Source organism: Malaclemys terrapin, chromosome 4 (assembly GCF_027887155.1).
Source record: "Malaclemys terrapin pileata isolate rMalTer1 chromosome 4, rMalTer1.hap1, whole genome shotgun sequence".
NCBI lineage: Eukaryota > Metazoa > Chordata > Testudines > Emydidae > Malaclemys > Malaclemys terrapin.
Genome location: NC_071508.1, coordinates 112,900,192 through 112,914,781, shown reverse-complemented (window position 1 = coordinate 112,914,781; position 14,590 = coordinate 112,900,192). Strand labels below are relative to the sequence as shown.

General features: G+C 51.8%; 1 protein-coding gene across 1 annotated transcript; it reads left to right on the top strand.

Annotated features, from left to right (window-relative positions):
* The first annotated feature begins 206 nt into the window (after window positions 1-206).
* On the top strand, window positions 207-14,397 carry LOC128835716 (uncharacterized). The gene is made up of 13 exons (XM_054025305.1): window positions 207-412; window positions 2,042-2,218; window positions 3,608-3,713; window positions 5,809-5,931; window positions 6,485-6,716; window positions 8,065-8,088; window positions 9,026-9,148; window positions 10,259-10,446; window positions 11,435-11,634; window positions 12,053-12,144; window positions 12,564-12,618; window positions 13,164-13,261; window positions 13,443-14,397. The coding sequence occupies exons 1-13, from the start codon at window positions 216-218 to the stop codon at window positions 13,697-13,699; spliced, it is 1,872 nt and encodes a 623-aa protein (XP_053881280.1). The 5' UTR covers window positions 207-215; the 3' UTR covers window positions 13,700-14,397.
* The last annotated feature ends 193 nt before the right edge of the window (window positions 14,398-14,590 follow it).

Here is a 14,590-nt window from a genome sequence, read left to right as displayed (position 1 = left end):
CCATCTACAAGAATGAATACACGAAAAGAGGGAAAAAACGGGGCCTGGGTGAAGGGGTCTGTTCCCCACCCCCGCCCAGTTATAGGGGTACTCCCAGTTCCTGCCAGCCCCAGGATCGGGGGCCTTTGGGGGTCCCTAGGTGCGGCTGTCCTGTGCCCCTTCCTCTCCGAGCTGAGTATAAAGCCCTAGGCTTCCCTCTACCTGCTCCTCTGGCCATGTTGCTTTCCAGACCCAGCCTCCCGGCCTCAGGCAGCGGGCGGTCTCCGCACCGCCGATGGAGCTGGGCTGCCGGGAGCCTTGGACAGTGGGATGCGCCGGCCGAGACGCCCCGGAGTGTGGCTCCGGCTCCAGGCACCAGCCTCCACTTCTACGTGCTCTGGTCGCTGCAGGAGCCGCCCCGGCAGCTCAGCAGGTGAGCGAGATCCGCGCCGGGAGGGACCCGGGGACGAGCTGAACGGGTCATCATTGTAGGCCCGGCCCCACCGGCTCTCTCGAGTGCCACGTGGGCTTTCCCGGAGGCTCGGCCTGGGCTCCGAGTGCGCTCAGCCCGCACAGCTCAGGGTCCTCAGCTCTGGCAATTCCCCGCTTCGCCTGCGGGCGACGCCACTGCTGGCACCCATCCCGCAGCTGTGCCGCTGCCCCCGAGTCCTGACCTGCGGCCCCGGTGTGTGAACCCCGCTGGACAGACACCCCCTGCCCCGCCAGCCCTTAGGTCACGAGGCTGTGCCAAACAGTGGGGAGTAAAATAAACGCAGCTCCCTAATACCCGGCCTTCCTCTCTGTAGAAGCGGTAGGTGGCTTTTACGCAGGACTTCCTACACTCAAAGTGCTGTGCCGGAATCAGCCCAGGACGGCTGGCTGGCGCTGTAATACCTTGGTGTGTCTGATTAGAGACAGCCTTTGCTGTCCCCCTGGATTGTGGGCCCCTTGCAGGTGACAGGTATGTCAGTGATCTGGTACTGAGTGCCACAGTTTATTTATGTGGCTGCTGTGTCCAGAGGCCCTAGTCAGGATTAGGGACCAACCATGGTCTCTTCTCTAAGGAACTTGTACATATTTAATCAGTTTGAAATGTGTTGCCTTTCAATTTAATTCAATTATGATTATTGTTTATTTGTATTACTGTGGTGCCTAGGAGCCGCAGTGGACCAGGGCACCACTGTGCTAGGTGCTGTACAAACACAGAGCAGTAAGGCTATGTCTACACTACCACTTATGACAGCAAAACTTATGTCGCTCAGGGGTGTGAATATTCCACCCCCCAAGCGACCTACATTACACCAGCATAAGCGCTAGTGTGCACAGTGCTGTGTTGGTGGGAGAGCTTCTCCCACCGCCATAGCTTCTGGCGCTTGCGGGGGTGGAGAGCTCTCTCCTGTCGTCATAGAGCAGATACATGAGAGATCCTACAGCAGTACAGCTACATCGGTACAGCTGTGTTGCTGTAAGGTATCTAATGTAGACATAGCCTTAGACCAGAGGTTCTCAAACTGGGGTGTGTGGAATGTATTCTGGATGGGGGAGAGAAGCCTTAGGAAAAAAAACCCTTTCTGCACACAGTCAGAGCTGGGTAACCAGAGAGCGGTGGCTGTTGGCCGGACGGTGGTATGGTTCCCTTACTTCATACCACTGAGCAACATAAGTTTTGCCAACGTAAATGGTAGTGTAGACATGGCCTAAGACAAGAGACAACAGTTGGATATAGATAAGGGAGTACAAGGACCCAGTGAAACGATACCGATCAGCATGATTGGCAGTGGTCTGTGCACACCAGCTGCCCATCCATTTTCAAATTGATTGAATACCCTTTGTCCTTATATTACGATGAGAAAGGGTAATAGAAGCATCTAATTTGCCCTCTCAAGCCCATTCATTATTTTCTGTAGGTTAATCACATCCCCATTTATTCATCTCCTCCATAAACTAAATAGTCTTAATCCTTTCAGTCTCTCCTCACATGGACGTCTGCCCAGGCCTCTCCTTGTTTTCATTTGGGCTTCCTGTATTTCTGCTACACCGTTTTTTTTGTTGTCTCTTCAAGCAAATCCAGCCGGATGTGTTATCAGATTCAGCTGCCTCTGCCGTTGCCAAAACAACTTGTAATCTTTGGCTTGGGTGACTGGAATCGTTATTCCCAAAACACAAGCATCACTGTGGAGGTGCTGGTGAATCCAGATGTCAAGCCACAAAGGATTGGCAAATTGGGGTCTGATGTGAGGTAAATGTTGGGGCTTGGATAGGCACTAATATGCTGCCAATGGTTTAACAGGGGGCTCCTTGAAAAATGCTCCACATCAAGGGCTGACAGAAGTGACATTTCCTGGGTACGTAACACCGGTCTCTTCCCATCACCTCCCAATTCTGTCAGCCCTTCCACCCCCACTCCTCTGTCAACCCATGCTAACCCATCCCAGCCCTTCCAGGAGGTTCTTGTGATTGTTCCTTACACCGGTGACAGCAGAGAGAGGTGGGCCCCTATGGTCCCTGGCTGAGGGGTACTTTGTCGTGTGGGGAGTGGATCCCTTCTGGTGGGTGCTGGTGGATGGTTGGGGACTAGGTCCCCTTTGTTATTTGAGGTAAATCTGCGCTGATTGCTGGCAGATGTTTCATCTGGTGTGGGGGGGGCAGGTCTTCCTCAGCTAATAAGGGAATAGAGGATGTGGAGGGAGTGGGTCCCTCCTAACTTATATGGGGAGTAGTGGGAATAGGGCTCCAGGTCTCTTTCCTGGGACCAGCTCTTAAAACTCTGGGCTAGGGCTGAGCACTAGCAGGTCGACCCCAGTGGGAAAATGTGCTGCAGCACACTCAGTCAGTGCAGCAGCTGCTTGGTCCCCTCTTCTTCCTTGTGGTGGCCAGCTTTGGGGTGAACGGGTCTGACATGGTGCAGGACCCATGGGGGATACAGGCATGAAGCTCCCCTTACAGCAACTGTTGTAGCAGTGGGGAGTATAGATGTAGCGTGGCAGCTGCCAGCAGAAAGCACCCAGCCAGCTCTGTGCTAGCACAGAAAGCGTTGAACATTTTTGCAGGCAGAGCTGATGCGTAGGCAGAGAGAACCTGACAAGTTTTTATTTTTTGGCCATCTTTCCCCTCTCAAAAATTGTAACCAGTTCTTTTGTCTGCTCTGATCAGTCCCCTATGGCAGATAGGGCCTGATGATTGTGGGTAGGAGAGTGTGGTCATTGTCAAGGAAACGTCCCAAACTGAACATAAAAAGTGTTTGGGCTCTTATGGAAAAGAGCTGTAGAATAGAACTGCATAGTTTTTCTGACCATCCTATAGAACTTAAGTTAGGAACTTAAGATGGGTGGGAGAGAATTTGGAAGGGCACCCCAGCTCACCTTTCCCCCCCTTATTGGCGTGGCAGTCCCTGTCCCCCTCCCAGCAGCTCAGCCCTTCTCCTCCATGTTGTTACTAGGATGAAAAAGAATCCTTGCAGCCAAGGGATCTGGAAGGAACAGAAGGTGGGGGAGAGCTCCCTCCCAGGGCTGAGTGCTTTGTGGCCTGGGGGCACTGAATTCTATGGAACATTAGCACTGGTAAGGGAGCAGGATGTCTCCCCTGGGCAGCGTCCACTGTGAGCTGAGATTCCATGGTCTTTGCACAGGTCCCTTGTGTGGGAAGGTGACTGGAGGGTGGATGTTCTGATGGCTTCATTGAAACAAATGGACTGTGGCAACCCTGTTAAACTTCTCCTGACTGTCAATGGGGAGGTAAGAAAGCAGTTCCTTACATATCCTGTTCTTCCTATTGTGGATGCTGGTTATGGCCTGCAACACCCCCTGCTATTCCAGTGCTTGGTCTCCTCCCACAGATCTGCTAATGCACCTCAGGCCTGACCCAAAGCCCTGCTGTTCCAGGCCTATGTTCTATGCACAGGTCTACCACTGCACCTTTGACTTTTAAATGCCACAGAATACTAATCGGTAACGGATGTTTCAATTCCATTCTGTCCCCAGTTCTTGGTATCCAGGCAATTGGTTGCCCATGTGTTGAAATCACTGGATCAAGTGCCCCTGAGATGGATCCTCTCTTTCTTCCTATTGACCTCCTTTGTAAAGTGCTTGGAGGTCTATGGATGAAAAGCTTTATAAAGCTAGGTATTATTATTGATAAGAGGCTGGAAAGTTCCTGATTGCAGCACTCCTGAATAAGGCTCCAATCCATGGGCTGAGTTCAGACTCCTTGTCTGTCTGTCCATCTGAGCATCTATGTAGCTTTCCACTCTCTTAGTCCTGCAGATTCTGAGGCCTATGGCATTGCTGTCAAGGTTGGGAATGATGACCTAGGGATCTGGCATGTTCATATTTGCAACCTTTCGGAGCCAGCACCTGTATTGGTTCCAGGTCTCACTGCTGGCTGACTCTGAGGATTCCTGCCTTGTTTCACTTCCCTGGGGCTGTTACATTGTTTGTAGCTATCACAGCACTGGGTGCTCTGCTTAATTCCCAGCAATAACTCTGTGACGGTTCCCCCTAGATAATTGCCTAGCCCCATGGGAAAGAAAGAGAAGAAAAGAAGCTCTACGTGAATGAGCATCCACTATAGTAAATACCTCTGGGGTGAGAAACGCCTTCATCACCACCAGTCCAAGTTCCAAAAACTGGCTAACTGCTAGATCTCAAAATGTGATTGTAAATTGGGAATCATTGTTGAGCAGCTGTGTTTCCAACGGGGTCCCACAGGACTCAGTGCTTGGCCCTACACTATTTAACATTGTTATCAACAACCTGGAAGAAAACATAAAATCATCACTGATAGAGTTTGCAGATGACACAGAAACTGGGGGAGTGGTAAATAATGCAGAGGACAGGTCACTCTTTCAAAGCAATTTGGATTACTTGGGAAATTGGGTGCAAGCAAACACTGTGTTTTAATACAGCTAACTGGAAATGTATACATCTAGCAACAAAGAACACAGGCCATACTTACAAGATGGGAGACTCTAGCTTGGGAAGCAGCGACTCTGAAAAAGATTTTGGGGTCATGGTGGATAATCCGCTGAACATGAGCTCCCAGTGTGATGTTGTGTCAAAAGAACCAGTGCAATCCTGGGTTGCATAAATGAGGGAATCTCAGCTAGGAGAAGCAATTATTTTATCTCTGTATTTGGCACTGGTGCAGCCACTGCTGCAATACTGTGTCCAGTTCTGCTGTCCACAGTTCAAGCAGGATGGTGATACATTGGAGAAGGTTCCGCCCCGAGAATGAGTAAAGGAGTAGAAAACGTGCATTATAGTGATAGACTCAAGGACCTCAATCTATTTTGCTTAACAAAGAGAAGGTTAAGGGGGTAACTTGATTACAGGCTAGAAGTATCTATGTGGGGAACAAACATTTAATAATGGGCTTTTCAATCTAGCAGAGAAAGGTATCGTACAATCCAATGGCTGGAAGTTTAACCTAGACAAATTCAGACCAGAAATAAGATGTACATTTTTGACTATCGGGGTAATTAGCCTTTGGAACAATTTACCAAGGGTCATGTTGGGTTCTCCATCACTGGCAATTTTAAAATCAAGATTGAATGTTTTTCTAAAATATCTGCTCTGGGAATTATTTTGGGGAAGTTTTATGGCCTGTGTTATACAGGAGGTCAGACTAGATGATTACAGTGGGCCTTTCTGGCCTAGGAATCTTTAAGAGCTGGACACTGGGGCTCCTGGCCTGCAGTTGATCTCTCTCTTGTAATTTAGCTTTTACTCACTCTGTGAGTGAGGGAGACTAAGACACTGGTGTGTATGAAACATGGGGGCAGGCTGAGAATGTTGTTCTTATGCTGCTCTGTGGTCCCTGTCTGTCCCTTAGCTGCTCAAGGGCATCTACAACAGCACCCCCACTCGTCCGTTTCTGGCACCGGAGCCCACCCAGTCACCAGTCCTTCCAGAAGATCCCATGTCCCCCATCCAGGTCTTGGACGATACCACTGAGGTATGTGCACGTTGGACACCTCAACTGTACTTTCCCACCCTCTCCCTTGCTCGTAGCTACTCGAGGCCAGTGAGCTCTATTTGCAGGTGAAGCCATTGGCACACTCTCCTAGCAGGGCCCTGCTGAACAGGTTAGTGAAGCTAAGGTCTGGTCTGTGCTGGAAAGATCAATTAATTGCAATGTTCCTCACTTGAGTCAAATGCACCTAGTGTCTACAGGTAAATGCTTCAGCTTGTCACTGTGCTGCTCTCCCACCTTCCAATAATGCCCCCATTCTTGCTCTGCCACTCTTTGGTTGGCAATCTGAAGATGGACTGCTTGCTGGGCATGCAGCAGGAGGAACAGCTGGTGGCTACATCAGCTTGGTTCCCTCACTAAAATTAGCCTCCACCATAGTAGTGGGCTAACTGTGGGGGTCCTGGCTCACCTGTCCCTTTGTCATCTCCAGCCATGGATGAAGCTGATCTAAAGAGCCAAGTGAGATATAGAATGGGCTTACTTTTTCTCCCAGAAGCCATAGGCAGCCGATTCTGCTGTGACTTCTGTTGGACAGGTTAAAGGTCAGAGTTTGGAGGTGACTGCCAGAGCACAAAGGACCAGAAGTAAGGATTTATCTCCACTGCCAAAAAAGCTGTTGATGCCCCTTGCCCCAGAGTCACCCACTGGCCAGAAGGCACCCAAGGAGGCCAGGAGGAAAATCCACAAGCCTAGTCCTCTCCAGCTAAAGAAGCCTAGGAAAGTCTTGTTTGAGCCCAGGGCATGTGGAGGGGAGCAGGATGCTGAAGGTAACTCTGGTTCCGTAAATGCGGAATGAGATACAGACATTAGGATGATAGCTTTCAGGGTGTCTATTCTGGGTCTTGCCTGCTTGACTCCCAGACCTGTGTGTGCTGCCTCTAGGGACAGTTGCCCAGTGTGTTCCTAAGCCCAGCCAAGAGGGTCCCTTGTGTCCCTCTCAGAACCCTGAGAATCTCTCTCCGGTTCTGTCCTTGAACAAATGGCTTGAGTGTGCAACCTCTGCCTGTTTGGTCAGAAATGGAACTCGGGGTCTCCTGAATGCTACTGCACTGCACCGTGTAATAGTTCACTTAGCTCTTCATCTATAGGTGTCAAAGCACTTACAAATGAAGATAAATGTAATTATCCCCATTTATAGCTGAGGAAACTGAGGCACAGAGCGCATTACCCATTGTTATACAGTAGGTCAGTGACACAGCTGAACTGAGATCACTGGTATCATGATCTCTAGTCCTGTACCCTGTCCATTGGGCCAGCCAGTCTCCCTTACCAGTACTATATCTCTTGGTCCATGTCGGACACGTCATTAATTGATGCCAAATGCAGAGCGTGCCAGGAGAGTATTTTTAAAAATGTTCTTGCATTGAACTCCCTTTGTATGTAACAGTCTGCAGGGAGTTGGCTGGCTCACAGGGACTGGGGAATTGGAAACGGAACCTTTCTCCTTTAGAGCATTGGTTCCAAGTCAACCCCAGCTTGGGACCAAAAGCTGTAAGCCTTTGAAGGCTATTTATTGTACGAAATGAGTTGTTGGGTCTTAGTCCCATTCCTAGTGAAACAAGTATCCCCATACCCAAACCACTGTCACAATGGTTCCCCTTGTTGGCAGTTTGAGCAGAGAAGGAGTCATAGAGCCTGATCTCCTGTCTCACCCTAGAGGGGTCCCCCCAGGGAGTGGGTGAAACACAGTGGCAGAGGGGGTCCCTGCTTTACTTGTACCTGTTCTGGGGATACAGATACCATCTATCTCCAGAGCGCTCTCGCACCTTTCACCAGCACTAATCTCACCTACTCTCCTATGCTGTTTGAGACCCAAGCCCCTGAACCTGGAGGTTTGCGCAGACAGGCGAAATGAGCTGGTGGTGACTCTTCACTCTCTGTGAGTCAGCCTGTCACCCTGATATGTGGCTGGATTGGAACTAGTGTGCTAGTTGTGAGAGGCACTATATCCACTCCCATGGATCTCCATGTTCAGAAGTGTCATTTCCATGGCAATGTGCCAGGGTAGGGAGAAGAGGCACTTGCACTGTATTACAGGATTGAGTAGCTTCTAGGAGGTGACTCCCCACTGCTGCTTTCAGGGGACCATCATCTGTTTGTGTTTTCTCTCTGCAGACTTGGAGGTGAAGGAGCTGCAAGGTGAGAACCTGGTGCTCAGACCCTGGCCTGGCTTCTGAGACACTTGGGGATATTGTTCCTTTAATGTCGTAGGCCTTGGAGTGAACATTCATGCTTGTCCCTTTAACTTCCTAAGCTTCAGGAACTGTGAGCAGACTATGAGTACTCTGCCTGCCCTTGTGGAGTTGCCCCCAAACTATACACCCTGGGCATTGTGAGAGGGACAGGAACTATCTCCAATGCCCCTTGCAGCCTCCCTGAAATCTGAACTGCCCCACTGGGTACTTGACCAAAGGGGGTGGGTAAAATGATGCATAGACTTGACCAAACTTTTTCCAGCTTCCCCGCCAGTTAGTATGGGGGCCTGGTGGTGAGGGAAGAACCTTGGAAGGGAAAGGAGAAGGAAATGGAAGAAGGAAAGAAGCTTCCCTAAAGAACTAGCTGGAGGAAACCCTGGCCTCTCATCCCCCACATGCTCTAGGAGCTGGCAGTCCCCTAGTCCCCAGACTCTCCCAATACCCTTAAATGTAGGAGAAAAGAACTGGACCTATCCACAGCTGAGGCTCCTTTCTGGCATGGATGCTCAAAGGGATCAAAATGTCCCCCACCTGCTTGTCATGAAGTGCATGGAGCATGATCCTGCAGCTAGCCAGACTCCCCACTGCTGACTTCCTGTGTTACTGAGAATGGGGCGGGAAAACCCCATGATTATTCCCTAAAGCCAACAAGAAAATCCCCATGCCCAAGGGGCCCTGGCCTCCAGATCACTTGGGTGTAGGTATGTAGTGCTTCTTGCCCTGCCATCTGTCCTTGGGGCTTCAGGGCCTCAGGCTTCCACCTTCCCATGAGAGTCCAGGCCCCTGCCTCCTCCCTTTGCCTTCTCCATGGAAGAAAGGAGACCCTGAGGCCCCCATATCTGGTCCAGTGACACAGTTCGGTTTGGTCTCTCCTTCTCCAGTCTGTCCGAGCCCACGATGGTGTCACGCTATGTGCCTCAGTGACCCAGAAACAGCCATTTTGATTGGTGGAGAGGGAGCCAATCAACAGCCTTGCAAGGATGCTTTCTGGAAACTAGAGATTGGTAAGAAGTTTGGGGCTGGGCAGGGGAAGGCAGAGGCAGGGCTGGCTCCAGGCACCAGCCTGGCAAGCAGGTGCTTGGGGTGGCCGCTCCGGAGAGGGGCGGCACGTCCAGGTATTCGGCGGCAATTCGGCGGACGGTCCCTCACTCCCGCTGGGAGCAAAGGACCTCCCGCCGAATTGTGATCGCGGCTTTTTTTTTTTTTTTGGCTGCTTGGGGCGGCCAAAACCCTGGAGCCAGCCCTGGGCAGAGGTCCCTAGGGGTGGAAGGCATCTCTGGGCGAAGCAGGAGCTGAGTGCATTGAGTCTGCTCCGAGCCAGGCAGATGAAGCATTCCACCCATGCCAATGCCATTCTGTGCCGAACCCTCCGCAGGGAGGGCTGTATTATTCTACATGAATAGGCTGAAAGCCACTGTCTCCTTCTGCTGGGATGAGAATGTGGGAGTGTGCCCCCATGGCACCTCTGCTCACCCTGCTATGGGCAGCTATTTCTCCATTTTTCTCTCTTGCTCAGCTTCCTCCTTGTTCTCTGTTTTATCCTTTTTACATGTTCTTTGCTGACTCCTCCTCCTCCCCGCTCCTTTCTGGTAGCGCCATTTCCCCCTCTTCATCCCTCCACTCAGCAGAAGGATGCATGCTGCTGAGGCTGGGGGCCATCCATTGGTGCCACCCAATGCTGAGGCCAGTGCCTTGGGCCGCAGCCTGAACCTGCAGTCCTGCATGTGTGAGTTGCTCCTGCTGTTGGCTGTTAGGACTAGGAGCGTCAGTGGAAGCAGGGAGGGGGAAATGGGTGGCTTTCAAGGAGCAGAGGCTGCAGCACACTTTGCAGTGTCTGAGGGGTTTGTGGGGTGAACCCAGGGTCCTGCCGCTTTCCACACATGCAGATCTTCTTTTCCACCCAGCTATTCCCCAGCTATATGCTGCCCCCATGCCCTCTACCTCCAACCCCAGAAAAAGTGCTGTAAGCCCTTCCCTCTGGCACTGAGTCAAGAGTTGGGAGGAATGAAGGGAGCAGGGTCCTGACCAAAGGCTGATAGGGGATAGGGCTTTTGAGGTGTGGGGAGTGAAGGGAGGGTCTCTGCCCCCTCACTAGTATGGCGTTACTCCGACAGACAATGATTTCTGGTTCCCCGTGGATCTGCCACCACTGGGTTCTGTGCCGCCCTGCTCATGTGGTCACACCACCACCTACGACCTGGACACCAAACGCATCTATGTCTTTGGGGGCATGAAGGAGGGCAAGCCCTATAGCACCATCTACATCCTGGACACAGCCACCTGGAAGTGGCTTCACGTGGCTGTGAGTAGTGGAGCTTCTGCAGGAAAGAGACAAAGCATGGGGGGAGGGAAGGAGAGGAGAGGGGAAGGGAGGGAAGGGGGAGAAGTGTGTTTCTGTCAGGGACCAGCTGGGAACCCAAGAACAATGTGCCAGTGTCCTTGCTCTTGTGCTTGCTCTTTGGCCCCTGGCCCAGTGTCAGGCACTGTGCGTTGGTTCCCATTTCATGGTCAGTGGAAGGGATGTGATCAGGGTCATCGATAGGAGCCTTCAGGAGGGCAAAGGGGAAGTGGGCTGTTCTGGGTTCTAATCCCCCCCTTGCTTTGTCCCTTGGGGTGAGCCAAGTTAGACCCAGCCAGGAAAACTTGGTTAAAAAGCTTGAAGCTCACTGGAAACCAGATAGTGCATCCAGTGTGAGTGAGATTGGAGGCAGAATGGATTGACACTAGATACTGTATCTGAGCCAAGCTACATGTGAGAATAGCACACAAATTGCAGGGGAAATGGTCCCCCATTTGTGGGGGGCTAGTGGAAACCTGGTCAGGGCACCAAGATAATGATTTGACTTTCTTGGTTCAGAGGCCCTCATCTTGTGCTTTCCCCCTTCTCTCTTTGTTTCCTGAAGAGAAACTTTCCCAGCTGGTGATCCTCTGCACCTTCCTCCCTTCCCTGTCTGGGCAGCACTAAAGCACAAGGAAAGCCAGAGGGCTGAGAGAGAATGGCAAAGGTGGGATTAGCAGTGATTGGGGTGGAAGTGTTTCCAGAATGACCTCCTCTTCCTATTTGTGTTCAGAACCAATTGGGATCAGTGGGGTGATGACCCGTTCAGGTCAGAGAAAGGTGGGACATAAACTGAGCAGATATTGTCCATCCGCATCTTAGAGTTCTGGTCATGGAGCAGGTGGAGTGGCACCAGGACTCACTATACCCATGGCCAGTAGGGAGCTGACCCATGCCAACCTGTGCGCTTCATTTTCACACATGAAACATGACTGGAAACTTTCTTCCTCAGGCCAAGGGGAAGGTGCCAACACTGGCCTACCACAGCGCCACCATCTACCACAAGGAGCTTTTTATCTTTGGAGGGACTTTCCCCAAGATGGCTTCCCTGGAATCCAGAGCCTGCAGCAACACACTCTATGTCTTCAACCCTGAGTACAAGATTTGGTACCAGCCCATTGTGGAGGGAGAGAAGCCCTTACCTCGGCTCGGGTGAGACACCTTCATTTCAGCCCTCAAAGATAGAGGGAGGGAAGCACCAGCAGGTCCCATCTAGTTAATCTGCACACCTGAAGGGCAGGGCATGATTGTCCCCCAGTCACATCCCCAGGGCTGGTCCAGTCCTAGTTTTAAATGTCCCAAGCGAAGCAGCTCCCAGCCCTTCCCTGGGGGACTGTCCCATGTTGATGGGTTGTGCACTAGCAGGTGGTGCTCGGGTATTAGGCTCTCATGGCTGTGGGGAGCACAGAAGGGAGGAATGGCCATGTGTAAACTCAAGCTGCCCCAGCCCATAAGAGTGTAGCTGAGTTAATGGTTCTCCTGGAAGCCTGCTTTTGTGAAAAGAGACTGAACCCTCAATTCCAAGAGGTTCCAGAGGCTGCCTTGCTCACTCACCTCCCTCTCTCCCCAGCCATTCAGCCACTCTGCTGAGGAACAAGCTGGTGATCTTTGGGGGTCAGAGGACCCCTTTGTACCTGAATGATGTGCACATCTTGGATCTGGGTGAGAATAGGACATCGCCATCCTGTCAGGCTATACTGGGCAGCTGGGGTGGGAATCCAAGGGCTGCCTGCCTTAGGAAACATGATTGGGGGACAGTAGGTGAATGAGGGCCCTTATGTGATATGGGAGGGGGACAGCATGGCTCTGAGGTGTCTGGACCAGAGTAAGAGGATGGGAAGCTGTGGATGTAGGGAAGGCCCTGATGGGGTGGGTAGGAGATGGTTTGGCCCAAGGCAGAGGGTAAGAAACATCAGGCACTGGTGATTGCAGATTAAACCGGTTGCTGCTCTGATTTGATGCGGCAAACCTTATGTTCCCCACGTTCAGCACAGAGGTGTTTGTCTTGCAGTGGGGCTGGGCAGAGCTGCTAGGATTGCCATGCATTTAAAGTGTCTCCTGTTTTTTCCCCTGTGCTTCAGGTTACATGGAGTATGTGCCGGTCCCATTTCTTTCAGGACAGCCTTCTTCACGCTGGTAAGATCCTGCTGCAGGATCAAGAGGCCTCTCTCCCCGCCCCTGTATCTCACTTCATGGCTGGAACTGTGCTTCCTGCATGCTTGCAGGGCTACCACCCAGCACAACTCGCCCTCCCTGGTGCCTGGGCAGCAGCAGAGCCAAAGAAAGGGAGAAACCCTTATAAGGAGAATGCTCGGTTCCTGAAGGGAGGCCCTTGGGTACTTGCAAACATAAAACCCTCTGCCCTTCATTAGCACCTTTTGTCTGAGGTTCTCTGGTGCTTCTCAGACACACACTAAGCCTCTCAGCACCTGCAGAGATGAGTCACCATCTAAGGCACAGAGAGGAAAGTGACTTGCCCGGGGTTATGCAACAGTTCAGGGGCAGACCTGGGACTAGAACTCGGGAGTCCTGACTCCCATCTGCGACGTGAACCACTATCCCAGGCTTCCGCTCCTAGGTAAGTAGAGGCCCCCTAGGTGGTGTTTGGGGGAGAGGGGCAGGGAAGGTGGGTCCCCTACATGTTTTGCTCTGGTTATTGTTATGCTTTGCTCTGATTCTAGCTTCCATGCTGCAATGCCAGTGTCTGACCAGAAGGTCCTGATCAGTGGAGGCTGCAATGCCAAGGGAGCCCTGCAGGACGTATTCACTTTTCACCTTGGTGAGTAACTCCCCATCCCCTCCTCCGAGCTGCTGACTGACAAAGAATTGCTGAAGGTGGCTGTTGTGCTGCAGTGACAATGCACTTGCTGGTATTTCTGGCAGCCTTGTGTCCATCTGTCTGTTTCATCCCTGGCACAGAGGACAGCTTTGCCAGCAGCGATTGTTCCTTTCTATTGCAGACACCTTTGCATGGAGCACAGTGACACACAGTCACCTCTCCTTAGTGCCCCGGGCAGGCCACACGCTGCTCAACCTCACCTCTGCCCACCTGACAGATGTGGACAAGGAGAGCCAGAGCAAGCGCAACCTGTGCACGGTGCTGGTTTTTGGTGGCTCAGACTGTGCTGGGACCTTCTACAATAGCACAAGCAAGATCCAGCTGGACCTAGAGGAGACCAAGCCAAGGACAGCAGGGGTTCTGGGTCATGGTAAATAGAGACACATGGATAGAGAGTGGGTGGCAATAAATGAATCAAAGCAAAGAGGCGAACCAAGTCTCTGCATGTAGGTGAAATCTGCCCCACATTTGGAATGTCTCCCTGAAACCTGCGGTGACTTCTTGCCTATGTTGGGGCCCATGGACATGCAGCCTGAGGACTGGGCACAAATCTCCAGTCTCACACTTGCATATGCCTCTGTTTCGACACCTAATTACCCTGGGAAGCCTGAACTAAATCTGCAGTGTCCTGTTAGAGGAATTGTCCCCATGGCTTTGGGCAGAACTAGTCTCTTGCTTTCCTCTTTTGCTGTATTTCACTTCTCTTCCCTGCCCCAAATCCCAGCTTCTGTTGGGCAGAAGTGAAGGTGACCTCATATATTCACTCTTAACTGGGTAAGGAGAGGGGGTTGCTGCAGGCTCTGAAGAGAGGGCTGTAAGGTGAGGATGTGAGTCGCCCACCAAAGCTGGCTGGATCTCAGCTGCAACTTGGCAGTTCATTTCCAGGAATGGGGTTCTTCTGGCTTGGAATGAATGAGAATTCACCACCCAGAAATCTCCCCTTGGGAAGGAAGGGGGACAGTATTGCTAAAAAGTGAGTGACTGGCTTTCTACAAGTGGCTGAAAAGTGATGCTGTGTGATGTCTGGGTGTAAGTGGCATGCCATCTGGGGATGGGGAAGAGAACGTTGTCATCTTTGGCTAAGGGGGTAGCTGGCTGCTATGCCAGCAGTGAGGAGACTAGTTCTCCCAGGTTGCTGCGGGGTGAAGGGAAGATATAGATCACCCAGCAGCCTGGGACAACTAATCTCCTTCATGCTGTCACTGCCGGCGTGGCAGGCATGGTGTAGCGTAGCTGTTGGTGGTTCCCTACAAGAGCAGAGACACCCGG